Consider the following 26,630-nt stretch of genomic DNA (forward strand, 5'->3'; position numbering starts at 1 on the left):
GGTTGTTGGGGGTTAGGCTGCTTATAGGGCTGAATTTGGAAGTCGGTGCCCTCGAAGGGAGTGTTTTTTAATTGATTTGTTACAATACTACTTATTTTGTGTATGTTCTGGTTTCTTGGCCCCCGAGGCACATGGGATCTAGGCTCCTTGACCGGGCTTGAACCCTGCACCACCTGCCTTGGAAGGTGAAGTCTTACCCTGGACTGCCAGGGAAGTCCTTTGTGGAGTGTGTTTAAAAATTTGTTTTTAAGATTTCAACATTGAAAAATTATGAGATCTTATGTGGAGATATGGGTGTGTAGGTTTTCTTGAATTTGGGGACCTGTGCCTCTGGGCCCACGTTGACAGTTGACTCTACTGGAGGCCCAGCACTCCTGCCCTCTGTCTGTGGGCCAGAAGTGCTTCATCCACTGCAGTCTGCACCCCTCCCTGTGCCCCCTGACCCTCGAGATGGCATGTTGGCCACCATTTATCGTTGAGCTGCTAGTACTGTTCCCCTCTTCTTATCAGAAGTTCAACAGTTTTCAAGAGTAAACCGCTCCCAGGTTGTAAGCCACTGAAGCCAGTTTCTGGAGTGGTGGAACCATTATTTGTGTCAGATTTGTCCAGCTTTATCGTTGCTTTCAGGGCGAGGATTTGTTAACCTTCTCACCGGGCTGTAGCCAAAAGTCCATTATTTTCTGTTTTTGTTCTGTTTTTGAATACGCTCTTGTCTTTGCACAGTATCTGGTTATTTTTGACTGAATGCCAGATGTTGTGTATGAACAAGAGTAGAGATACTTTGAAGTTTGGGATGGTGTTCTCTTTCTCCAGAGAGGATTTACTGTTGCTTCTCAGACAGTTAGGGCAGAGGGAGATCCATTTAGTCCAGTCAGGGATCAAGCCGGTTCACACCTGGGCTTGAGTATTTGTGACGGCCCGTGTATTTCCAGGGTGTAGTTTTTTGGGGTTTCCAGCTTATATCAGCTTCCTGGAGCTGCCATGGTAAATTTGCACACCATGCGTGGTTCAAAACAAGAGAGAGAGAATTTCCCTTCTCACAGTCTGGAGGCCGGGAGTCCAAAACCTAGGTGTCAGCAGGGTTGGTTCCTTCTGCAAGGCTCTGAGGGATGGTGTGTTCCTGGCACGCGGTGCTGGTCAGCAGTCCCTGCCGTCCCTCGTCCTGTAGCTTTGCCACTGCCGTCTCGGCCTCTGTCTTCATGTGGCCTTCTTTCTCTGTGTCCTTGTCCCTGTGTCCCCTCCTCTCCTTAGGAGGACACCAGTTGTATCAGACTAGGCGCCCTCCCCCTCCCCGGTCCCGTATGACTGCCTTTCCACTAGTGACATCTGCCTAGAGCCTTCCCCCAAATAGTCACATTCTGGGGCTCCATGTGGACTTGAATTCTGGGGGGACAGAGTTGATGTGTTTACCAGTGCCCTTCTGCATCTGCAGGTCCTCAACTATGTTTTCTTTCCTTCTTCTTCTTTTTTCTTTTGTTTTTTAAGACTCTGGGAATTCTGAAAGCTCCTCTTAACTTCTCACCAGAGAAGCTCTGTAGTTGGAAAAAACCTCAGAGCAAAACCTGGCTCTCCATGTAGTTAGAACTCATGTCTGTAGACTTCCCTTCTCTTTGGGATCTGAGTTCCTCATGTCTTTCCTGTCTTTGCAGAGCTCCCAGGACTTCAGTTTTTTTTTTTTTTTAAACAACTCTGACTTTTCCAGTTGCTGTTGTTTTTCTGGGGAAGTTGGTCTGGTTCAAGCGAATCTTCCGTAGTTGACAGTATGTCCTTGAATGGTGCTTCCGTTGTGTGCCTTTTCCCGTGGCCCAATGGGCCTTCTCTGTGCATGACCGTCTTTAATTACTTTTATACCAATCGGGTACCTGGATTTCCTCCTGGGATCAACTGTAGTCTGGGAAAGGGAGTTTGCAGGCAGTTTTCCTTCAGTTTTGTGATGATTTTAATCCCTACCTATATATTGTATGTCTCCCATTCCCTAGTTTGCTGTCTGTTAGGTGTTTTTGTCTTGTTTGCTTTTTAAATTAACTTTTATTGGAGTGCAGTTGCTTTACAATGTTGTATTAGTTCTTCTGTACAGCAGAGTGAATCAGCTACACATATTCATATAACCCGTCTGTTTTAGACTTCCTTCCCTTTTAGGTCACCACAGAGAATTGAGTAGAGTGCCCTGTGTTACACAGTAGGTTCTCAAAAGTTATCTATTTTATTATATATAGTAGTGTATATTTGTCAATCCCAGTCTCCCAGTTCACCCCACCCATCTCCCTGCCTTGGTATCCATACCTTTGTTCTCTACATCTGTCTCTATATCTGCTTTGCAAATAAGTTCTTCTATACCATTTTCCTAGATGCCACATAGAAGCGTTGATTTACGATACTTCTTTTTCTCTTGCTGACACCCTTCGCTCTGCGTGACAGGCTCTAGGTCTGTCCATGTCTCTGCAGGTGGTGCTGCTCCGTTCCTTTTATGGTTGAGTGATAGTCCCTTGTCTGTAGGTACCACGTCGTCTTTATCCGCTTCTCTGTTGATGGACATTTAGGTTGCTTCCATGTCTTGGCTGTTGTAAACCATATTGCAGTGAACGTTGGGCCACGTGTATCTTTTTGAATTATGGTTTTCTCCCAGTGTGTGCCCAGTAGTGGGATTACTGGGTCAGATGGTAGTTCTGTTTTTAGTTTTTTAAGGAACCTCTCTACTGTTCTCCATAGTGGCTGTAACCAATTTACATTCGCACCAACAGTGTAGGAGGGATTGCTTTCCTCCACACCCCCTCCAGCGTTTATTGTTTGTAGATTTTTTTGATAGTAGCCATTCTGACTGGTGTGTATTTTGTTTGTTTTTGGTTTTAGCTTAGAATTCAGGTTTCTCTTTATGACTTGTGGAGTTTTTCCCCATTTCACCCCCTATGAAATGTTAGTAAGGTAAACATTATTCTAGTAAAAGTACACTGCCAGCTCAGCTGTGTGGTGGAGGACATCCCAAACTGTGATCCCTTTGAATAGACTCTCCAGTTAGTTGGGTTACACAGGACCCAGAGAAGCTTGGAATAAGGTCACTTGGTGTGTCTCCTTTAGCATTCAGACCCCAGAAATAAGAGCCTGCCGTGCCTGGTAGAATCATTTCCTCTGACTTTGACAAGTGACTGGGTTTGTTTGCTCAGATAGTTGATTTGCTGGTGATGAGATGGGAACGTGTGCTTTCCGAGTCTGGTTCTGCAGTTTGTTTAACTTTTCCATTCCAGTTACGCAAGTGAGCATGAATAATTACAGCAGACAGTGGTAATTCCCCACCCTGCAGTCCCTTCTTTCTTGGTAACAGAACTCTGATTTTGTTCTGATGTTGGGTGGCCACCAGCTTCAGCCCTGAGGCTGGCTGCAGGGGGACTGAATCTGGATTAGATCAGGCCAGCCATAATGAATTCCATGTAGTAGTAGTTGACTTAGGAGTAGGTATGAGATGCAATGCTGACCAAAGGGAAGGAAGGAGAGGTTTGCCCATAGGCTTCAGAGAAGGCCTCTTGCAATTTAAATGCAGACACAGAAAGGCTTATCTTATGGCCGTGGGTTGTTGTGTAAGACTTGTGTGATGTTTGGAGCTGTGGCAGTGATCTTATGACCATGAGGATGGAACAAGTCTGAAGATGAAAGTCAGTACACTCAGGATGGGTGCTCAGAACAATGGAAAATACCTGGCCCCTGATAATGTCACTGAGCTACTGAATCAACCAACCCTGGACTTAGTGTTATGTGAGTTAATTAATTCCCTAATATTTTAAGGCACTTTAAGTTGTATTTCTTTTTACTCATATCCAAAATCATCCTAACTTAAATGAGAGAGAAAAGCAAGACAACTTAAGAAAAGTTAGAGCTTGCGTGCCAGAAATGGAAGGAATGATGTGATTAGCACATTCAAGCACATTCATCCCAGAAATGACACCTGGATGTTTTCTGCTCCTTTCTTTGAACCACAGGCCTGGCTTTCTTAGTGTTTGCTCGTGACTCATGTTGAGCATCTCTGTGACCTAGGGGGTTTCTCAGACTGTTTGTGCTCATTTTTCCATTTTATTGTTGAAATGATTATGCAGAGTGAATAATGGCATCCCCATTTTACAGATGGAAAAAAATGAAGCTCAAAGAAATGAAATAATTTCATTAATGTACCAGAGCCAAAAAGTGGCAGAGCTGGAATTTCTCTTCAGGCCTACATGATTGTGGTTCTGAAGCTCCTGACTTTAAAAAAAAAAAAATTATTTATTTATTTGGCTGCTCTTGGTCTTAGTTGTGGAATGTGGGATCTAGTTCCCCCACCAGGGATGGAATCTGGGCCCGTTGCATTGCGAACCTGGAGTCCTAGCCACTGGACCACGAGAGAAGTCCCTGAAGCTCCTAATTTTATTCTTAATGGCGTATTATTTCCAGAAAGAGGACTCTCTGAAATACCACGACCACCCCAGTTTGAACTTGTGAATAAATTAAGCAGTAAGTATTGAGTGAGTTAGGATCACTCAGAGTAGAGGTCAGCAAACCACATCCCACCACCTGTTTTTCTAAATGAAGTTTTATTGGAACACAGCCACAAACATTTATCTGTTTACTGTCTGTGGCTGCTTTTAGGCAGAAGTTGTGACTGAGGCCATGTGGCCCATAAAGTCTTAGGTAGATACTAGTGGGTCTTTACAGAAAAGTGTGCCAAGTCCTGTCTTAGAGAACAAAGGTCAGAGGATGCCACCGAAACCTGTTGTCACACCCATTGTGTTCAGAGGTCTGTTGTCCATTTACCCCACTAGATGGTGAGTGCCGGGAGCGCCAGGCACCATGTCTGTTTCACTTCCTCCTGACTTTCCAGCTCCTAGCATGGTGTCTAGTAGTATATGGGTTCTTCAATAAAATTATGTTCAATAAATATCCTTTGGTTGGAAGGAAGGGCATCGTTCAGTGTGTGTAGTGCTGTGTTTCTTGATTCCTGAGGTACCTTGAGCCAAGATCACTCTAGAGTTACTTCCTTTTACTAGTTCATAGCCTGTGCCTTCTTACTGTGTTCTCAGGTGGTGAAAGGAGCCTCTTTTATCAGAGCACTAATCCCACTCATGAGGGCTCCACCCTCATCACCTAAGAGTCCACTCAAAGCCCCATATCGTAATTTCGTCATCTTTGGGGGTTAGAATTTCAATAGATGCATTTTGAGGGGACCCATTCAATTATAAAAGTGGCATTTCAATGGCATTACCTTGGAATTTGATGTTCTTGTAGATCACCATAAGGTTATGTGTTGGCAGTCTGTTACAAGGTGATAGGCCTGATTGTGACCATACCAGAGGCACATTTATGATCGAGATGCCCGTCTTGTAAAACTTGAATATACTTTCCCTCATCTGCTCAGCAGCCTTTGTCGCCTCCGACCTTGACGCTTGCTCTTCTGTCTTCTGTAATGCCATGGCCCAGCCTCTTGGCATACTTTCTACTTCTCTGCAGTCCTTCCTGGCATATCACTTCTACACCCTCAGACATTAAATATTACTTATCCTTGGATTGGGCTTCCCAGAATCTGCCTGCCAGTGCAGGAGACATGAGAGACTCGGGTTTGATCCCTGGGTTGGGAAGATCCCCTGGAGGAGGACATGGCAAACTACTCCAGTATTCTTGCCTGGAGAATCCCCTGGACAGAGGAGCCTGGTGGGCTACAGTCCATAAGATCGCAGAGAGTCCAACATGACTGAAGCGGCTTAGCATGTATGTATCTATCTTTGGGTTCTGTTGTTGACTCTTGTTTCTACACATACTCTCTGAATTTCTTGGTGAAAATTGCTGTCTGTGTGTTGATTAGGTTATATCTCCCGCAGGCCAGCTCCTGGTCGTTCTCTTGAGTGTCTTCACTTGAATGTACCAAGGGCTTGTCAGAGTCTCCATGCCCGAGTCATCATCCTTACCCTCACCCCGTGTTCGCTCCTGTGTTCCCTGATGAGCGCATGGCTCTGCCCTTCACCCAGGTCCCCTGGCCAGCCCGCTGCCTCCTCCTTCTCCTTTCCCCGAAACCACTCAAACTTCTCTTTTTTCTCTCTCTCTTTTAAAAATTGTCATCGAGTTCAGTCGCTCAGTTGTGTCCAACTCTTTGCGACCCCATGGACTGCAGCATGCCAGGCTTCCCTGTCCTTCACCATCTTCCGGAGTTTGCTCAAACTCATGTCCATTGAGTTGGTGATGCCCTCCAACCATCTCATCCTCTGTCGTCCCCTTCTCCTCCTGCCTTCAATCTTTACCAACATCAGGGTCTTTTCCAATCTGTCAGTTCTTTGCATCAGGTGGCCAAAGTATTGGAGCTTTAGCTTCAGCATGAGTTCTTCCAATGAATTATCAGGACTGATTTCCTTTAGGATTGACTGATTTGATCTCCTTGAAAAGATCAAAGAAGTATCCATACCATTAAAACTTAACTGTTTTTAAGTGTACAGTTAAAAGGCATTGAGTGCATTCACATTATACAGTCATCACCACCATCCATCTTCAGAACCTTTTCATCTTCCCAAATTGAAATGCCACCCCCATTAAATAACAACTCTCCATTTACCCTCCCACTAGCCCCTGGAAACCACCAATCCATGTCTCTATGAATTTGATTACTTTAGGTCCTTCATATAAGTAAAGTCATGTATTATTTGTCCTTTTATATTTGGCTTATTTCACTTAGCATAATGTCAAGGTTCATGCATTTGTAGCGTGTGTCAGAATTTCCTTCTTTTTTAAGGTTAGGTAATAATCCATTGCATGGATAGACCACACTTTGTTTACCCACTCATCTATCGATGGGTTACTTCTGCTTATTGGCTATTGTGAAAAGCACAGCCACGAACATAGGTGTACAAACAATTGTTCAAGTTCCTGCTTTCAGTTCTTTTGGATACACACTCAGAAGCAGAATGGCTGGATCATACGGTAATTTTGTGTGTACTTTTTTGAAGAGCCACCATACTGTTTTCCATACTGGATGCTTCTTTTAAAATTCCCGCCAGCAATGTACAAGAGTCCTGATTTCTCTGCAATACATAAGAGTTGTAGTTTCTCATCTTCATTAACATTGTTACTTGTGTGTGTGTTTTAAAATCTTGTTACATAAATTAACCCATTTATTATAGGCTAAAAGTGAAAGTATTAGTTGCTCAGTTGTGTCTGATTCTTTGAGACCCCATGGACTGTAGCCCACTAGGCTCCTCTGGCCATGGAATTCTCCTGGGAAGAATATTGGAGTGGGTTGCCATTTCCTTCTTCAGGGGATCTTCCCAATCCAAGGACTGAACCCACTGTCTTTTGCGTCTGCTGTACTGGCAGCCAGCTTCTTTACCACTAGCGCCACCTGGGAAGCTAGCAACACTATTAAATGGTGGTGCTTCTCCTGGTCCTTCACTTCTTCAGTCTTCTTTCTGATGGCAGCCTTGACTATGATGGCAGAGGTGGTGGTGAAGGTCCAGGCACCACCAGCTGCTGTTCTGACGCAGGAACCGCAGCGCCAAATGCCCACGGCTCGTCCCTTCATCTTGGTTTTGCCACAGAAGGAGCAGGTGTGCTTGGCACGCTGGCTGGTTTCCGTTTTCTTCACCATTTTCCTGAGGGAGGCACCATAACGGGTCTCATATTTGCCCATGATTCTGACCTCCTTGGTGCATTTCGCCAGGTTGCCACCACTTAGGTCTGAGCCCAAGAGCTATTTGTGTTCTTTCTGATGATAGCCATTCTGCCAGGTGCCAGGTGATATCTCATGGTGGTTTTGATCTCTTCTCTCTTGAAGTTTCAGATATCTCTCAAAGTCATTCACGAGCTCCCCACCAGTTCAGCCTGACAATGTGCCTCCTATTGGTTCCTGCCACCCGCCCCGCCTCCCCAGTAGTCCTGAGTCCTCCTCTTGACAAACCTCAGTATGATGCCACCTGTTTTCTTGTCTCTCTCTCTCGGTGGTCAGGGGCTGGGTCCCATTCTTGCTCGCGTTGCAGCTCCAGTGTACTAGAAGGACCTGGCCATTGAAAGACTGCATTCGGAATAATGACTCGAGGACCCAGACTTCAGGTCTTGCTGCTCATTCTCCTGGGGTGCCAAGCTCCGCCCCCTTCTGTCTGTACATCTTCACAGTTGAAAGCAGATGGTATTAATATACCCCCAACTCTAAAATTAGAGAAACCAACTCCCGTGATCCTTGGTGGGGATTTTTGAAAATGGTTGATTGCATTTAAATCAAATCTAAGTTTATATTTTGCTTCACCATGTCACCTTGGGTAGCGATTTCATTTCTGTAGAAAATTATTTGTGGAGGAAGCTGCCTGTGCCAGGAGAACCCCGGGCCCATCCTTTTGATGGTAAGGGGAAGTCCACCCTCCCCACCCTTCCATCTCTGTCATGTTTTCAGTTCCCTGTTTGTATTTCTCTGTTGAATTCGCAAACTTGCAAATTAGCTAGGTCTGGTGAAAGAGGCATTGGGAGGATGTTTGCTGAAGGGGCAGAGAAGATGTCCACTGGCAATAAAAATGTTCAGCAGCTGGTGGGCACATGCTGGCCTTAGGGAGGGAGCCAGCATGCTGTCCCCATGGGTGAGCTGTTAGCCAGCGAAGAGGCTAGATTCGGGCAATGTCCACAGGTTCCTGGGGAGGCTCCTTGACCGCTGGGGTGGATAAGGGCTTGGGCCAGTGGCCACTTAGAAATGGGAACAAAATATCGTCCCAGGGTATTAGGATCTGGGGCTTCCTAAGTGGTGCTAGTGGTAAAGAACCCGCCTGCCAATGCAAGGGTTTCATTTCTGGGTCGGAAAGATCCCCTGGAGAAGGAAATGGCTACCCACTCCAATATTCTTGTCTGGAGAATCCCATGGACAGAGGGGCCTGGCAGGCTACAGACGATGGGATCACAAAGAGATGGACACGACTGAGCAACTTAGCATGCACATATTAGGATCTGCTGTAGCCAGACTGGTGCCTCTCGGCTGGAGGGGACCTCTGGCTATTCAGAGGTGTTTAATCTTGACGTCCTGTATGTTACATCTCAGACCCGCAGACTTCCCTGGTGGTCCAGCGGCCGGGAATCTGCCTTCCCAATGTAGGGGATGTGGGTTCGATCCCTGGTTGGGGAATTAAGATCCCACATGCCACAACCACGGAGAAGGACATGGCAGCCCACTCCAGTGTTCCTGCGTAGAGAGTCCTGTGGACAGAGGAGCCTGGTGGGCTGCCGTCTATGGGGTCCCACAGACTCAGACACAACTGAAGCGACTTAGCAGCAGCGGCAGCATACCACAACTAAGACCTGATGCTGCCAAATAAATAAATTTTTTCTTCCCCAAAAGGCTCAAACCGGGGCTCAGGGTTGTCAGTTTGGAGTTATTATCCAGCCTGTTGGTTCCGTGGGTCCTTCACCCTGTCAGGGTGAAGATGGCTCTCGCACGGAGGATGGAGTGCACCCGTGGGAGCAAACACAGCACAGGTTTGGGAAGCGCCGGAGGAGGTTCCCAAGGGGAGCATGAAGAAGGTGCCGCGTGGACCCCTGTGTCACGGGGACGAGGGCCAGCTGCGCGGGGCTGAGGTGTTCGAGCTGGGAACCCAGATGCCAGCTGCTCCCAGGGCTAGACCGCGCCCTGAGATGAGCGAGCTGGGCCGGCAGAGGGCGCCAGGGAGGCCCGGCGCCCGTGAGGCACGTGGCCCCGTCGAGCAGCCTGGGGCGTGTGGTCTGTGGGCTCAGGTGGGAGCCAGGGCAGAGTTAGATGAGCCGCCACAGTCTGCCGTGGTGGAGGCTTTCCTTCTCTACGGAGTAGTCAGATGGGGACATTAGAACGGAGCCCAAAGGAAGGGAGGGGGTTAGCCGTCCTGTTACTGGGAGGAGGAATCCCAGCTGGTTCAACAAGTTCAGTGTACGGCAAAAGCCACCACAACATTGTAAAGTAATGAGCCTCCAATTAAAATTTAAAAATAAATAAATTTTCTTGCCTAAACACACACACACACACACACAGACACACAGACACAGACACACAGACACACACACAGACACACACACAGAGACACACACACACAGACACACACACACACACAGACACACACACACACACACACAGACACACTGACACACACACATAGACACACACAGACACAGACACACAGAGTCACACAGACACAGACACACACACACAGACACACACACATAGACACATACACACACAGACACAGACAGACACACAGACACACACACACACACACACACAGACACAGACAGACAGACAGACACACACACAGACACACACACACACACAGACACAGACAGACACACAGACACACACACACAGACACACAGACACAGACACACACAGACACACACAGACACACACACACACAGACACACACACACACACACACTCCTGCAGCAGTCAGTCTTGTCTTTGCCCTTCTATTGACTCCCTGCCCTTCCCTGGCTGTCTCTGTTTCCCAGGCCCCCTCACCCATCCTTTCAGTGGGAGGTGCTGATGCGGTGGGCAGGTGAGAAGACAGGTAAACAGCTTGATTGGGGTGGGGGGGCATCTCTAGCAGTGACAGTGCTTCCTGTGGTCCATGGAGGTCCCCCCTGCCTTGTTCCCCCACTTTACCCCTCGGTCCCTCTGCCACAGTCCAGCTGGTACCCACAGCCACGGTTGCGTCCCCTGGTACTGCCTTCTGTTCCTCTGGCTCTAGGGTTGGGTCCTTTTTTTTTTTTTTTGCCATGACACATGGCATGCAGGATCTTCCCTGACCAGGGATTGAACCCGTGTCCCCCTGCACTGACTGTGCCCCCCCACCCCCCACACACACACACATTGGAAGCATGGAGTACTTAACCACTGGACCACCCAGGAAGTCTGAAATGGTTAGGTTGTCTGGCATCAGTTGTCTCTCGGTTCCCTCGGTATCTCCTATTTGCTTTTTGGCTTCCACGGTCTCTGTAACAGATGTCTTATGTGAAATTCCTTCAGTGGGCTAGCTCGTGTGATTTCTGTATTCATGGCTGGGTGGGCCCTGGGACAGAGCAAGCTTGGCTTGTCTGGAGGACCGGCCAGGAGACCCGGGGGATTGTCGCAGGGTGAGTGACAGCGAGAGTGGAATGAGGTGAGGCAGAGAGGGAGAGGGGGCAGGCAGCCAGGTCCCGTCTGGGCAGTAAGTGCCAATTGACCCTCTTTTCCTTGCTTTATTTCTGTAATTTCCGTTCACCCCCACCAAGATAATTGGCACTTGTTCTTTAGAATCAGTGGGGATGTTTACATTTAAATCTACTGAAGTCTTCAAAAGCAATCTCAGATCATCGTGTGTTTATTTATCCTTTAAAAATGCATCAAGTTCTGAATTATACACTTTAAAATGCTGAATTTTATATTCAGTGAATTTTATTGCAATTAAAAAAACTGGGAAAGTGGCTAAGTTGCCTTTACTGGCAAGTTTGTTTTCCTAACTGAAAGGGAATTTAATAACAGAGTTAATTTCAGTTTCAGAATGTAAAATGGTATAGCCACTATGGAAAATGGTTTGATGGTTTCTCAAAAAATTAAGCTTAGATTTACCAAACAACCTGGCAATTCTATTCCTAGATGCAGACCTAAAAAAACTGAAAGCAGGGACTCAAAATTTTCACAGTATTATTCACAAGAGCCAAAAGGAAGAAACAGCAACCCAAACGTGCATCGACAGGTGAATGGATAACAAAGTGTGGTGTTTATTCTGTGTGTATGTTTGCGTTCAGCCACTCAAGTCGTGTCTGACTCTTGCAACCCCATGGACCATGCCCCACCAGGCTCCTCTGTCCATGAGATTTTCCAGGCAAGAATACTGGAGTGGGTTGCCATTCGCTTCCCCAGGGGATCTTCTCAACCCAGGAATCAAACCGGCATCACCTGCATTGGCGGGCAGACTCTTTATGATGGCGCCATCTGGGAAGCCCATACTATTTATAATGGAATATTATTCAGTCATAAAAAGAAATGCTGCTACTTACTATAACATGAATGAACCTTAGAAACACACTAAGTGAAAGCTGTCAGACACAAAAGATCACATGTTGTGTGATTCTACTTATACGTAGAATCCAGAATAGTCAAATTCATAGAGAAAGTATGTGGAATAGAGGTTTACGGGGTGGGGTGTGGGAGGGGAGCATGGGGAGAGTGTTAGTGTTTAATGGCTGTGAGGTTTCTGTTTTGATGATGAAAAAGTTCTGGAAATGGATAGTGGTGGTATTTGCATGACCTTGTGAATATACTTCATGTCGCTGAATTGTACACTTAAAATGGTTAAAGTGGTAAATTTTTTAATGTATGTTTTGCCACAATTTAAGAGAGCAAAAAAAGTTTCAAGCTTACATATTTTGTATGAGTCTTTATCATGTGTTCTTCGTGGTCAAAGCCCAGTCCCTGTGTTCCAGTTCCAGGAGGCAGCCTTGTGGCTGATTGAGTCATGGCCAAGTGAGAAAGCCACGACCCCTCACTGGGAACCCGGCTCTACCAGCACACTTGTGTCTTATCGTTAGGCTCACCGAGATGTGACTGGGCTTTGAGGATGCCTGTAGTCACCCAGGTCTCAGGCGGGAACATGGAAGCACTCGGCTTGCCTTTTGTTCCTGGAATGGGTGAAACTGTGTATGGCTGATTCTGTTGCTTTCCTACTTAAAGATCCATCCCTCTTTTCTTCTTTGGCTTATCATAGCCCTGATTGTGTCTGGGGCTGTGGGGTGTCCTTCTCTAGGTCAAAGCTCATGAGCAGTTTAGCTGGCCTTGACATGTTCTTCACTCTCTTGCGTGCATTTATCCTTGTCTGAAAAAAACAAGGTAATAGAGCTGGCTCTATCTTAACATCTTTCTTCTGCTTCAGTTGTGAATGTGAGGCCCAGAGTGGTCACCTGATGAGAAGAGCCGACTCATTGGAAAAGATCCTGATGCTGGGAAGGATTGAGGGCAAGAGGAGAAGGGGGCAACAGAGGATGAGATGGTTGGGTGGCATCGCTGACTTAATGGGCACGAGTTTGAGCAAACTCCGGGAGACAGTGAAGGACAGGGAAGCCTGGTGCGCTGCAGTCCATGGGGTCACAGAGAGTCAGACACGACTGAGGGACTGAACCACATGGAGTGGCGACAGCACTCTGAGACAGTGAGGTGAAGGTCGGGAGGGTGGATGTCCTGCCCACGACAGAGCCTTCCAACCCCTGTCTGCACCTGCAGACTCAGCGTGTCTCTTGTTTACGGGGAGCCTAGCTCCTTTTCTTTGTACTTTCTGTTTCTTGTTGAGTGGTGCTTTTGTGTTTTATTTTTTATTTTAATTTTATTTTTAAGGTTTTCGGTCATACCCCATAGCATGTGGGACCTTAAGTTTCTTGACCAGGGGTTGAACTCGCGTGCCTTACGTTGGAAGGCAGAGTCTTAACCACTGGACTGCTGCAGGAGGCCCTGTTTCTTGTTTAATTTTGAGGGATGTCTTCCCCCCAGAGCCTGACATGTTGTGGGTCCCCCCGAAATGATTGTCAGGTGATAGAAGAACATGCCCGTGCTCCCCGCATGAGGCTGCTTCTGGTTGCAAGTGACAGCCAGACTCGCAGACAGCCCGAAGCAGAAGAGGGCACTTTCTGACTTCAGTAAATAAGAAAACTAGGGGTGGAGCCTGATCCAGGGGCTCAGATGGATCCCCCACATCTGTCCCTGGGCCTCTCTCATCACCACTTCTCTGGGTTGGCCTCTTCCAGGTGGGCCACTCTACATGAGAGGGTGCAGTGGCCCCAGGAAGCGCCAGGTTGACATAGCTGTTAAGAGTTCCTACCTCTAGCACAGAGGTTAGCAAACTTCTTCCTTAAGGGATCGAATAGCGAGTACAGTACTTTAGGGTTTGTGGGCTCTAAGTTTTTCTAGCAGCTCTGCCTTTGTAGCAGGAAACAGCCACAGACGACTTGTAAACAAATGCATGTGACTGCGTCCCAATAAAGCTTTATTTGCACACACAGCGATGGGTCTGCTGAATCTGGCCCTTCAGTTGTTGTCTGCTGACTTCACTCTGAAAGGAGACAAGGCCTCTCTTCTAGTGGTTCAGGTAGAGTCGTGGGGAGGGTCCAGTGGTCCAGGGCTGGGACCAGGGTGAGGCCAGGGGAATATACTCACTTTAGGCACAGAATTGCAGGGAGCTCCAAAAACCCTCAGCAATCAAGATCTATCATATTTTTATATAATATTAAAAAACGAAAAATACAGAAAAGACGCCATCACACGAAGGTCACATAAAAGTCATACAAAATGTCAAACAGGGCCAGAACGAGGGGGTGCTGAGTACAGGCGATTTGAGACGCCTGCCCTGCTATGGCCAGGTCGTTGCTCAGCCCGGGTCACCTGCCGAGCCCTGTGGGAGACAGTGGTTGGCAGTGCTAAAGGCCCTTTACAGAGAACCAGATGGAACACAGATCCCCTGGGAAAGAGGGGTACAGTGGCCAGAAGAAAGGGCAAGACTTGCTGTTTGCCTGTCTTGGCCATGAAGTACTTCACACACATGCTTTATTTTCTCAATTGTTTCCCCCTCATCTCAAACCTCAAAGACAGGTAGTTATCCCCATTTTACAGATGAGGAAAATGAAGGACAGAATAAGCTGCCCAGGGTCATGCACGACCTGAACTAGAATTTGAGCCAGGGTTTTTGTCCGCCAAAGTGCATTCTTTGAATTGGCATCGGTTAGCATTGAAACTTGGCAAAAATCCTCTGTCATCCTCTGTCAGCAGGGACCCCCGGGTAGCTCACCTTAGCACTCCCTTCCTGGCTCTTGCTCTTGGTCAGCAGATGGCTTTCAGGAGCTGGGAGAACCAGAAGCCCTCACCCGCTTTTGGAATCAGCGTCTGGTTTGAGGCAGTAAGCAATCAGTGTATGCGCCCCAATTAAATTATGGACACTGCAGGTGTTAAGTGGCAGGTGAGCTGCGCTTTAAATAGACCACGTTAATTCTGCCGGTGGGAGAGGAGCCCTGCTGGGACATTGATGATCAGCATCCGCATCACACAGGCGAGCTTTAGAAGGATTCCAGAGCGGTAAGCAATTTACGAAATGGAAAGGCGAAAACACACTTTGAAGTGTTTCTTGTGTTTTCAAGGTCAGAGGGAAGTGACTGCAGTTTTCAGAAAAGACAGGATGCAGGTGAGAGTCTCTGGACTGAAGTCGTGCTGGATATACTGATGGTTGTCTGGTGGGTTACAATGCAAGTTATTGGCTGGCTGGCCGGCTGGCCCCGAGTGATACTCTCAGCAAATGCCCTGTCTTGGTTTCTGAGAGAGGCTTCAAGTAGAAGCCTTCCTTTGCTTTATTCTATCTTTATGTACAGACATTGACTCAGAGTGGTTTCATGCAACACTTTGCTCCCTAGGCCATTTTTTTTTTAAAGAAAAAATTTTAACTTTTAAATAGGAAACATGTTAAAAGAAAAGTTATGCATTTGTGTGGTTTGGACTGATTTCTAATGGGTTTGGGGGGACTTTCCTGGTGGTCCAGTGGCCGAGACTCCATGCTCCCAATGCAGGGGGCACAGGTTTGATCCCTGGTCAGGGAACTAGATCCCACATGCTGCAACTGAGATAAAATTTTAAAGAAGTAACTAGTGGGTTTCAGAAGGGGGTTGGTTTGGCATTTAGGGATTGAGAGAAGGCATTCTGAGCGATCCACTCTGCTGGTGGTTTTACCAGTCCTTCTTGAGATGTTTCTTTGAAATGATGTCAGAGATTGACTTGATCCACGAATGCACACACACACTTGTACATATGTACACATTTAGATGCTGTGAAAAGAAAAAGGAAAAGAGGAAACAACCTGTATGCTCTCGGATAAGAAGGTAATTATTTAGCAAACAGTGGTTGGTCACCATGGGCTGGACGTCACGCTCAGTGTTTTATCTCCCTTTTCTCCAGTTACCCCAGAAACCCTGGGGGAGTCTGCACTTCGGGGCTTCTGTTAAGAGAGAGGAGTCTGAAGCTTAGTGTGCTTGAGGGAACTGCACAGAGTCATTTCACTGAAGACCTCCTCACCTGTTGTCCTGCCCACGAGATCAGAAGCTTGTTAGCCACACGTCCTTCTTGTCTACCTCGGGGCCCATAGCTTCGCCCAGCTCATGGCTCCCAGGAGGAAGGCAGTCCATACTCCCTGAGCTGAATTGCGATTTTAGACTGAGCTTATCAGCCTGGTGTCCAGTTTATGGAGATGTGCGTATTCACATCCTTCTGGAAGGAAGGTTCAAAGATCTTGTCACTTTCTCAGAGGGGTCAGTGAGTCTGTTTAGCTCCTGGGTTGGAGTCCATCAGGCAATTGTGAACATGATCCTTTTCAAGGAGGCAGAGCTCCCCTCACTTTGCAAGATGATGTGGTGACACGGTTCACAGTGAGACAGCTCTGAGTTCCTTTCTGCTGTCTCACTTATAACTGTGTATCCCGGCTCCAGTCACTTCACTTGTCTGGGTCTCAGCCTTGTCTTTGACATGGAGACGGCCTTGGTGGTCGAGAGGACTGAGGTTAGATGCAAGTGTGGAGCGTAGTGGCTGGTACGTACTTAATGCTCTATGAGTAGCAGTGGCTGTCCCTGTTGTTGCTGTTATTATTATTGACTGTATTGAAAAGTATTGATGAACTGCTGTTAAGTAAAGAAGGTTGGTCACAAAATTAGGTATATACTAGAATCACACCTATGAAGAAAATCTGTGTGTGTATGGACAAAAAAGGCAGGATGTGAAGCGACGGGATGACTATTTTATGGATAAAAACACACTTATTAGCTTTCCCTTAAAGCCTTAAATCTGTTCCTATTGTTAGACATACAGAAATCTCCCCAAAGGAACTAGAAATGAGGGTGGTTAGTTATGCAGAGGGATGTTTAAAGCACTACATGGGGAAAATCGGCATTGTGTTCTGTTCCTGCAGTCAGGAAATAAACTGCGTTTACTGCGGAGCCACCGAAAATCATGTTTCCAAAGATCTTTAAATGTTACGGAGAAAATGTCCATGGTCTAGACAAGGAAAGAAACAAGTCCAGATACAAAGCTACGTGTGTGTGGTGTGTGTATATATATGTGTGTGTGTGTGTGTGTGTGTGTGTGTAAAGGTACACGCGTCCCCTGGAGGAGGGCATGGCAGCCCACTCCAGTGTTCTTGCTGGAGAATCCCATGGACAGAGGAGCCTGGCGGGCTACAGTCCATAGGGTCACACAGAGTCAGACACGACTGAAGTGACTGAGCGCAGACACACATACATATACAACACACAGTATGATGATATGTTTATTTTTTACTGCTGCTCTAACAAATTATTGCCAACTTTGTGGCTTATAACAACACAAATTAATTTTCCTACATTTATGGAGGCCAGAAGCCCAGAGTCAGTCTCCCTGGGCCAGAGGCAAGGCGATGGCAGGGCTGGTGCCTTCTGGAGGCTCCCGGGCAGGATCTGTTCCTTGCCTCTTCTGGCTTCTGGTGGCTTCTAGCAGTTTGCAGCATTCCTTGGCTGTGGCCGCATCGCTCCAGGCTCTGCTTCCCTAGTCATGCCTCTGCCTTCCCTTCTGCCTCAGATCTCCCTCCCCGCCCCTCTTTTTTGTAAAAATTTTATTATTTATTTTTATTTTTGGCTGTGCTGGGTCTTCGTTGCTGCGCACAGGCTTTCTCTAGTTGTGGAGAGCAGGGGCTGCTCTTTGTTGTGGTGCGTGGGATTCTCATTGCGGTGGGTTCTCTGGCTCTGGCTCCTGGGCTCTAGAACACAGGCTCAGTAGTTGTGGTGCATGGGCTTCTCATTGCCGTGGGTTCTTTTGCTGGGGAGCACGGGCTCTAGGGTGAGTGGGCTTCAGTAGCTGAAGCATGTGGGTTCACTGGTTTTGGTTCCCAGGCTCTAGATCACAGGCTCAATGATTGAGGCACATGGGCTTAGTTGCTCCAAGGCCTGTGGGATCTTCCCGGACCAGGGATCCAACCCATGTCTCCTGCATTGATTGGCAGGTGGCTTCTTTACCACTGAGCCACCAGCAAAGCCCTCCCCCTACCTTAAAGGTTACCTGTGGTTATGTCAGGCCAGAGAGACTATCCAGGGTAATCACCCCGTCTCAAGATCCTGAATTTAGTCACAGCTACAGAGGCCCTTGTGCCGTGTAAGGTAACATGTCCAGATTCCAGGGCTTATGATGTGGTTATCTTTGGGGGTCACAATTCAGCTATCACAGATGTCAATTTTGTGGAAAAAAGCAAAGTGCAGGCAAAGAGATTGATTTGAAAATGTTAACAGTGATCACCTCTGGATGGTGGATGGGAGGGTCATTTTTTTTTTTTTCCTGCACCAAGCGGCTTGTGGGATCTTAGTTTCCTGACCAGGGATTGAACCCAGGCCCATGGCAGTGAGAGCCCTGAGTCCTAACCACTGGACTGCCGGGGATTCCCTGGAGGGGGGCTGGGGTCATGCTTATTTTGGGTATACTCTCCGGTATCTTCCTTTTCCGTGCTGAGAAGTACCTCTTGTACCTCCATCAACACCGCCCCTGGATGCTCTCTGCACGCGATGTGCGCCCCACGGCGTGGTCCCCTGTCTCCACAGAGCCCGTGTTCTGGTTCTACGTGAAGGAGGTGCTCAGCAAGCACGAGCTACAGCGCTTCTACGCCCTGCGCCACATCGCCTCGGACGTGGGTCGCGGCCGCGCCTGGCTGCGCTGCGCCCTCAACGAGAACTCCCTCGAGCGCTACCTGCACATGCTCCTGGCCGACCGTGGCCGGCTCAGGTACCTGGCGGGGCGGGGGAGTGGGTGCGTCTGGGCTGGGGGTGGCCATCGCAGGATCTGCCCGCCTGCATCCGGGATGGCCAGGTTCCCCTCTTCCAGCCCCAGCTTGTCCGGCTGGGCCGTGGGCACAGTCCACTGGAGACCAAGTGAAGATGCCTGTCGGGCTCCCTTCACATGGCACCTTCATGCAGCAGGCACTCAATAGATGCCTGTTATTATTAAGACCTGGGGTGTGGAGTGAGCTATTGTCTTAGGACACAACATGTGCCCCTCTTGGCAGAATTTTAATCTTGGTTTCTTTCAGATCCAAAATTTCTTGCTCTTTAGATGTTGGGTGTTTAGTGCCCTGTTTCTTGCTGTGTATCTCCTTGTACACTGGGTACTGGATGGTTCTTCTGGCTTTCTTTGTTTTTTTTAGAGGTTTGTCGATCTCAAACTGATGGAAAGTAATAGGGGCATTTTAAGTTGAGGCGAGAAGTCATTTGTTATTAAAAACAACCCCTCCCATCCTTTTGTTTTCTTTTTTTCTTGATCATAAAGTTTATTCTGTCAGTTAGTACAGGCGAGGTTACGCTGCTGTAACAAGCGTTTTGGAAGCCTCAGTGGCTTGAGACCACCAAGTCCGTGTCTTTCACCTGCTGCGTGTCTGTCATGGGTTGAGGGTCTCATGTCAGAGACCCAGGCTGACAGAGGCGCATCTCTGCATATACTTCCTGGATTGCCACTGCAGACAGGGGGCTCTGGCTAAGGAAAACACTGGCCCTCCAAGCTTCTGCCCACCATGAAGCTTCACTTCCACGCATATTTTATTGACTAGCAAGTCACACCACCATGGGCAAGCTTAGCAGGGTGGGCGAGATATGCTTATTCCACAGCGATAGGGAGAAGGCACTGAATATGTATCAGTGATTGTACAGTCAGCCACCTTCCCTTCAGAAACATCTGATGGATGCTGTAGAACCTGCTGGGACAAGACTGAAATCACTCGTAACCTGCATAGACATAGCTCTGCGAGTGTGTTGGTGTGTTTTCCTGTCACTGTGCTTGTGTGCTGATGTTTATGACTTCTGTCTCTGCCTCCCTCTCTCTCCCTCTCTTCCCTGTCTCTGTTTCTCCCTCCCTCCCTCTCGCTGTTATTTCCCCTCTGAGAAGGATGGACTAGACATGTTGTTTTGTGTCACCTGATGGTACAAAGAGACAGTGATCAATTCTGCCCCTGTCCCTTGAATAACTTCCACATTAGCAGTGCCCAGATCCTCAACAGTGAAATGTCACTTAGTTCAATAAGCTGGCATTTATTTCATCAGTGCTGTGATATATTCCTGTGATTTCATATCTTGCTGTGCGTTCCCTGGCTCAGGTCTCCTCTGCTGTTTCTTCTGCTGCTTGAGGTGGCCTTTCTTCCAATAGTTTAGGTGTTCTGGTGTTAGGCATTCCAGGCTTGTGCACTGAGGCTGTCAAAGATACCCCAAGTTCTCTTATTTGATGTGGCCTGTGGTATAGCTTGTCCAGCTGTGTGTTCAGACCCTGTAGGTATGAAATGGGAGGGATGGGGGCCAGGAACACTGGCGACAGCAGTACCCACTTGCTGCTTAGGACTACTCTTGTCTGAGTTGGGAGGCTGTGCATGTCTGCAGGTACCTTTGAGCATTAACCAGCTTTCACTAAAGAAAACACACTCATGTTTCTTGCTTCCCTGGTGGCGCAGTGGTAAAGAACCCACCTGCCAATGCAGGAGAAGCAGGTTCAATCACTGGATCAGGAAGATCCCCGAAGAAGGAAATGGCAACCCACTCCAGTATTCTTGCCTGGGAAATCCCACGGACAGAGGAGCCTGGTGGGCTGCATATAATCCACAGGGTTGCAAAAGAGTCAGACATGACTAAGCAACTAAACAACAACTCATGTTTCTTAACAGTAGGTTTTTTTTTTTTTTTTTTTTTTAAATGCTAAGCTCTTTCCAGCAGATTATTTACAAGTGCCATCTGTTGTCTGTATCCCCAGCTTCTGCATCTGTGGACTCAACCAGCCGTGGATTGATTGAGTGCTGTGTTTAAGATCTGTGGTTGGTTGAACCCATGGTGGCAGAATTTGTAGATTAGGAGGGCTACCTGTACTGTGCTCTTGTATGTAAGCATCCTCAACTTTGGTATCTGTTGTGGGTCCTAGAGCCAATCCCCCATGGATACCAAGGGACAGGTCTGTCCTTCAGAGCCGTACTCTCAGTGTCACAGTTGAATGTAACAGTGAGCAATAGAAGGCAATCAGCTGTTAAGACTCACTGTTATACTTCACTGAATCACTAGCACCTCTAACTCAGTGTGGGTAAACCAAATTCATTTACGTTTAAGAAAACTGGCTCCAGTCTGTAAAGAATCACAGTTTGGGGGATTAGAGGTCTGACTGCACTGCCAGCTTGAAGATACAGTCTGTGCTTCCACTGACTTCTTTGCTGGGTTAAGTATGCTGACAATGATGTCTGTCTTTTCTCTTCCTGTTGGTTACATTCAGTCACTTCAGCAGCTGTGTATCTGGTCTTTAGCTGAACTCCAGGTCACCCATCACTGACCGTGCTTCAGTGAAATTGAGTTTTGACTCTGTTAGTTTAGAGTTCTCTGACCTGGTGGGGAAGTCGGAGATGAGGATATTTACTTGTTATTGCCTAGCTGGGGGTCTGCTAAAGAGCTGGGCCGTGGGGCTGGGAGAGCTGCCTTTGAGCCCAGGCTGTATGATTTATTGCCGAATGACCCTGGACAGTGGAGTGACTGATTGGCTTTCTGGTCCCCTCCTCTACAACTGCCGTTTAGATCTGTGGGCTTTTTTAGCTTCCCAGCCCATTCCAGGAGGTAATTGGGGCTTTTGAGGCTGCTGCCCAAACTGGTCTTACATACAGATGCCTTGGTTGAAGGGCCCAGGGAACTAAAATTTCGTTCTGAAATTGTCTCTTCTTGTATGAGTCCACTCAGGGGGTCCCTGTGGGCTGGCTTGGATTTCCTATCTATTTCTTAGAAACGTTGCTTGAGTGAAAGTCACCACTGTTTGTCCCCTTTTCCTTTTCTGCTTCATAAGTAGTGTGTTTCTATCTCATGCCTATCTTGGTACTCTCAGGCTCTAATGATCTCAGGGGACCGATGAGGAAGTTGTAGGATATATGCGTTAAATCCTTTATAACCAGAAGACCCAGCGCAACAGAGACCTTGCATGGCCACTTTGGCATGGACAGGCATGAACTTTCCAGGGAGCCATATGAAGGAATTGTCTGGCTAATGGATGCTGAGAGCAACGGTTTAGAGCATTCCCCCTCTCTTTTCCATTTGCAGCACGTTTTATGAAGACTGGGCTTTTGTCATGGATGAAGAAAGGTCTAGCATGCTTCCCACCATGGCAGCTGGTAAGCTGGCCAGGGCCAGGGCCAGGGGCGGGGGGCAGGGGGTCCTCTGAAGCTTGGTGAGCAGAGGAGCTGCCTGGGAGTGGATGTGTAACTCCACGGGGTGCTGTGGGTTCTCCCGTCCCTCATTGAATGAAAGGGCCACTCATCACTCGCCACTATCCTTCCTTTAGTGGCATTTATCTAGAATTATGATACCCTGGCTGGGAAAGCATGGGATTGCGGGGGTTTTGGTTGAGGCTTTGCAAGTGTGAGATAAAGATCCAGGGAACAGGAGCGGGGGTGGGGGTGAAGGGAGGAGACAAGTCTTGGAAGCCTGGCTCTCCCTCCCTCTGGCAGGTGGCCTGAGGCAGATCTGGTGAGTTTTTTTACCATTAACCTTCCTCTTCTGCGAGGTGGGAATCCTGATGGCACTGTAGTCAGCTTGATAGGGTTGTGAACGAATCAGATAAGAGAGTCAGTATGTGATTTGTCCCGGTGAAAGTCCTGCCTTGGTGCTAGTTGATGAATTGTTAAATTGTCTAACGTTTGACTCTCACTCAAAGGGTGAATGCAACCCAAGTGGGTACCTTGCTTCTTTCTTCCAAATCCTTTGTGGCCTCCTCTTTCTTTCTTTCCTGAAAGTTTTCACTGAGTCCCACCTACTGAGTTACATTAGGCTTGTCCTTTGATGAGGAAGAGTCAGATGACCATGATGTTGTATGTAGGCCATAGGAGACCAGTGCACGTTTTTGCCTGAAGGTATAGTGGACATGATATTGGCGCATGGTTTTTTTTTTTTTTTAAATTGAAGGATAATTGCTTTATAGTGTTGTATTGGTTTCTGCCATATGACTGCGCGAATCAGCCATAATTTTATATATCCTGTCTCTCTTGATTGGAGAAGGAAATGGCAACCCACTCCAATATTCTTGCCTGGAGAATTCCATGGACAGAGGAGCCTGGTGGGCTCCAGTCCATGGGGTCGCAGAGAGCAGGACACGGCTGAATGACTGTCACTCACTCACTCCCTCTTGATCCTCCATCCCCCCTCCTACCCCACTCCCCTAGGTCATCACAGAATATTAGGCTGGGCTCCCTGTGTTATATAGCAACTTCCTGCTAATTACCTATTTTGCACAATAGTGTGTATATGTCATTTTTTGATTGCTTACCAAGCTGATTTTGGTGGGTGATGGTCTTTAATACTCTGTAAGAGAGGCTGTTGTCCCTCTTTTATAGATAAAGAAACTGAAGCTCAGAGAGGTCATGAATGGCTTGACCAAGGTCTCAGAGCTGCTGAGCGGCCGTGCTGGGGCTCAGCCCAGGCAGTCTGACCCCAGAATTTAAGCCTTCCCCTCCCCATGACTGACTTCTTATTTGAGTTTGTCTTCCTGACAAATAGGGGAAGACTTTGGAGGACTCAACTCCCATGATAGTGGTGTCTCCTGACCCCAGTTTTGTGGGAGTTGTTTGATTGTTTTTTAAGTCACCGTTTGAGATGAGTGTGTACCCTCTTATGTCCTCTAACGTCGCAGCTTGTTTATTGTGTTGGAAGTGTGACTGTTGAACAGCAGACACTCCAGACTTCTCCCTTTTCGGGGGGTAGGTCTGAACTCCATACTCTTCGCAATTAACATCGACAACAAGGACTTAAACGGGCAGAGTAAGTTTGCTCCCACCGTCTCGGACCTCTTGAAGGAATCCACGCAGAATGTGACCTCCTTGCTGAAGGAGTCCACGCAAGGAGTGAGCAGCCTTTTCAGGGAGATCACAGCGTCCTCGGCTGTCTCCATCCTCAGCAGAGCTGAGCAGGAGACCGACCCCCTGCCCGTGGTGTCCAAGCACATCAGTGCCGGTGAGCGAGGATGCGGGGACCAGGGTCGGGCGGGGAGGCGGATGGGGGCACCCAGGGAAGCGAAATCCGATGCACTGGTATCTTCAGCTCGCGTTTCTGTCTGTCTGTCTTACTCTTATTCACTCCGAAAGCGTGCTGAGAGGCTTCCTGGGGTGTGAAGATGACAAGGTAGCCAAGCCAGCAGCTCAGTCAGGGCATACCGAGAGGGAGGGCGTGATGGTCACGTGAAGCCAGAGGAGGTTGCCCTTCGTCCTGTCATCCATTCATTCGTTTAATCATCCTTCTGATCAGTGGGATGAAAGCCCAGCCTAGGGTGCTCTGGAGAATGTAGACTGTTGAGGGGGTAACGTTTAAGTGGAGGCCAGGGAAAGAGAGGAGATGGTCGGTTTTGACTCTAGGCTCTGGGTAGGCAAAGGAAAGTGGATTCAGTCCTGATTAATTTTGTAAGAAGTTTTACAGTGCCCCCCTTGAACCTTCTGGCACATCCAGAACTTTGAAACAGCAAAATAGGAAATTTTGGGTATAAGGGCTTAATCCCTGGTATTCTCAAATCCCTTAAATAAGGCAGTAATCATGGTCCTTCCTTTGGAGTTATTAATGATGGGGAAGCTCAGAATTCTGTGAAGTCTTTAGTATACACTGGCTTTACCTGTCTTGCCTTCTCCTTTTTTTTTTAATTATTAAAAACATTTTTTTGGCTGTGCCTCAGGGCATGTGGGGTCTTAGTTCCTTGACCAGGGATTGAACCTGTGCCCCCTGCATTGGAAGTGCAGAGTCTTAACCACTGGACCACCAGGAGGGCCCACCCCTCTCCTTGAGCAGAGACCTCATGCAAACAACATGGACTGTTGATGACTGTACCAGATATGCTGGGATTTGTACACCCAGAGGACTATCTTTTTCCATCCATTTTGGGAACCCTGCTTTTGACATTGTCTCCAAGTTGTGGCACGCTGGTGGTGATGCATCCCCACGTCACACCTTAGTGGGTGGATCTGTCTTTTTGGAATTGGCTCCAAAATGCTTCACACCCAAGGTTGATGATTAAGATGAGTGAACAAGCTGGCTCACCTAGGTGCTAGGCGCCAAGGCAGTCTTGACTTCTGTTTCCGTTTGTCTTTGCTGCTTAACAAACAGCTTCAAAATGTAGTAGCTTAAAACAGACAACCTCAATTTATTCCTTTTTTTGTGAGTCTGTGGGTTGGCAGGATGGTTCTTCTGCTGGTTTTCACCCTGGGCTCCCTCATGGGGCTGCATTCAGCTGGTGGCTGAGCTGGAAGGCCCAAGGTGGCCCCACTCACGCATCTGGAGTTGGTGCTGACTCTTGGCTGGGGCATCTCAGTTTCCCCTACGTTGGCCTCTCATCCTCCAGTAAGTTAGACTGGCTTCTTCTGTGGTAGTTTCAGGGCAGTATTCTATGAGGGTAACGCCTGGGCTCTAGAATTCACACATTTGTTATTTCTGCCACATTCTGTTCTTAAAAGCAGAACACTAAGCTGGCCTAGATTCAGGAGGGTGGAGAAATAGGCACCACCCATGATGGGAGCAGTCCTACTGAAAAGGGGCACCTTGCAGGGTTGGGAGGAATTGTGGCTGTTGAACAATCAGTTACAATCCCTAAACTGATTTTCTTGGTCTCATCTCCCAGCCATGAGAGTGTTTTCCAAAGTGAAAGGGTAAAAATCATTTCAGTAATGATTCATCTTTTGAATCAAAGTGCTTGGAAAGATTGCTTAGAAGGAGTGATTGTAATGTGTGCTCTGTGACATATTTCAAACCAGAAGTAGAGGCCCACATCCATTTTGCTCGGTCTCGCATAGACAGATTTTTTTTTTTCCCCCCAAAGGATTGAACAAAAGGTCTGAGTTTATCTTCAGTTTATTTTTGAGTAGAATAGTAAGAGATTTTCCACAGTCTAGAGGCAGGATGGGTCGATCATTGCTTTTTCTCGCCTGCTTTTTCTTATCTCATATCTTTTGCCAGATGCCAGATGTAAAAGGGAGCGGAAGAAGAAAAAGAAGGTGACCAACATCATCTCGTTTGATGATGAGGAAGACGAGCAGAGCTCCGGGGATGTTTTTAAGAAGATCCCCGGGGCAGGGGAGAGCTCAGAGGAGAACTCCGACCGGTCCTCAATCAATATCATGTCGGCCTTTGAAAGCCCCTTTGGGCCAAATTCCAACGGAAGTCAGGGCAGCAACTCTTGGAAAATTGATTCTCTGTCTCTGAACGGGGAGTTTGGGTACCAGAAGCTAGATGTGAAAAGCATTGATGATGAAGACGTGGACGAAAACGAGGATGACGTATACGGGAGCACGCCAGGAAGGAAGCGCCCAGGCCACTCGGAGTCGCCAGAGAAGTAAGTTCCATCCTAGAGCTTTTACGAAAGGGTAGTAAGGGACGTCCCGGGTGATCCAGCGGTTAAGAGTTCACCTTCCAGTGCAGGAGATGTGGGTTCGATCCTTGGTCAGGGAGCTGAGATCCCACGTGCCCCAAGGTCAAAAAACCAAAACATGCAAAATAGAAGCAATATTGTGAGAAATTCAATAAAGACTTTAAAAATGGTCCACATCTCAGAAATCTGCCTGCCAGCACAGGTTACACGGGTTCGATCTCTGGTCTGGGAGGATTTCACATGGCTCGGAGCAACT

At 47.7% G+C, this 26,630-nt stretch overlaps 2 protein-coding genes across 3 annotated transcripts in view; one reads left to right on the top strand and one right to left on the bottom strand.

The window, feature by feature from the left end:
* The window catches only part of SNX29 (sorting nexin 29), a 577,193-nt gene that overhangs the window by 50,958 nt on the left and 499,605 nt on the right, over positions 1 to 26,630 (top strand). For both annotated transcript variants that reach the window (XM_070460803.1, XM_070460804.1), the window contains exons 5-8: positions 18,574 to 18,754; positions 22,075 to 22,145; positions 23,731 to 23,979; positions 25,963 to 26,338. In XM_070460803.1, the coding sequence (XP_070316904.1) occupies positions 18,574 to 18,754; positions 22,075 to 22,145; positions 23,731 to 23,979; positions 25,963 to 26,338 (877 nt within the window). The remainder of the gene's footprint in view (positions 1 to 18,573; positions 18,755 to 22,074; positions 22,146 to 23,730; positions 23,980 to 25,962; positions 26,339 to 26,630) is intronic.
* Positions 5,763 to 12,583, bottom strand: LOC139032793 (large ribosomal subunit protein eL43-like). The gene is made up of 2 exons (XM_070460800.1): positions 12,526 to 12,583; positions 5,763 to 7,683 (listed from the first exon to the last, which is right to left on the bottom strand). Exons 1-2 carry the CDS (start codon positions 12,581 to 12,583, stop codon positions 7,262 to 7,264), a joined length of 480 nt encoding a protein of 159 aa, XP_070316901.1. The 3' UTR covers positions 5,763 to 7,261.

This window comes from Odocoileus virginianus, chromosome 33 (assembly GCF_023699985.2).
Source record: "Odocoileus virginianus isolate 20LAN1187 ecotype Illinois chromosome 33, Ovbor_1.2, whole genome shotgun sequence".
Lineage (NCBI taxonomy): Eukaryota > Metazoa > Chordata > Mammalia > Artiodactyla > Cervidae > Odocoileus > Odocoileus virginianus.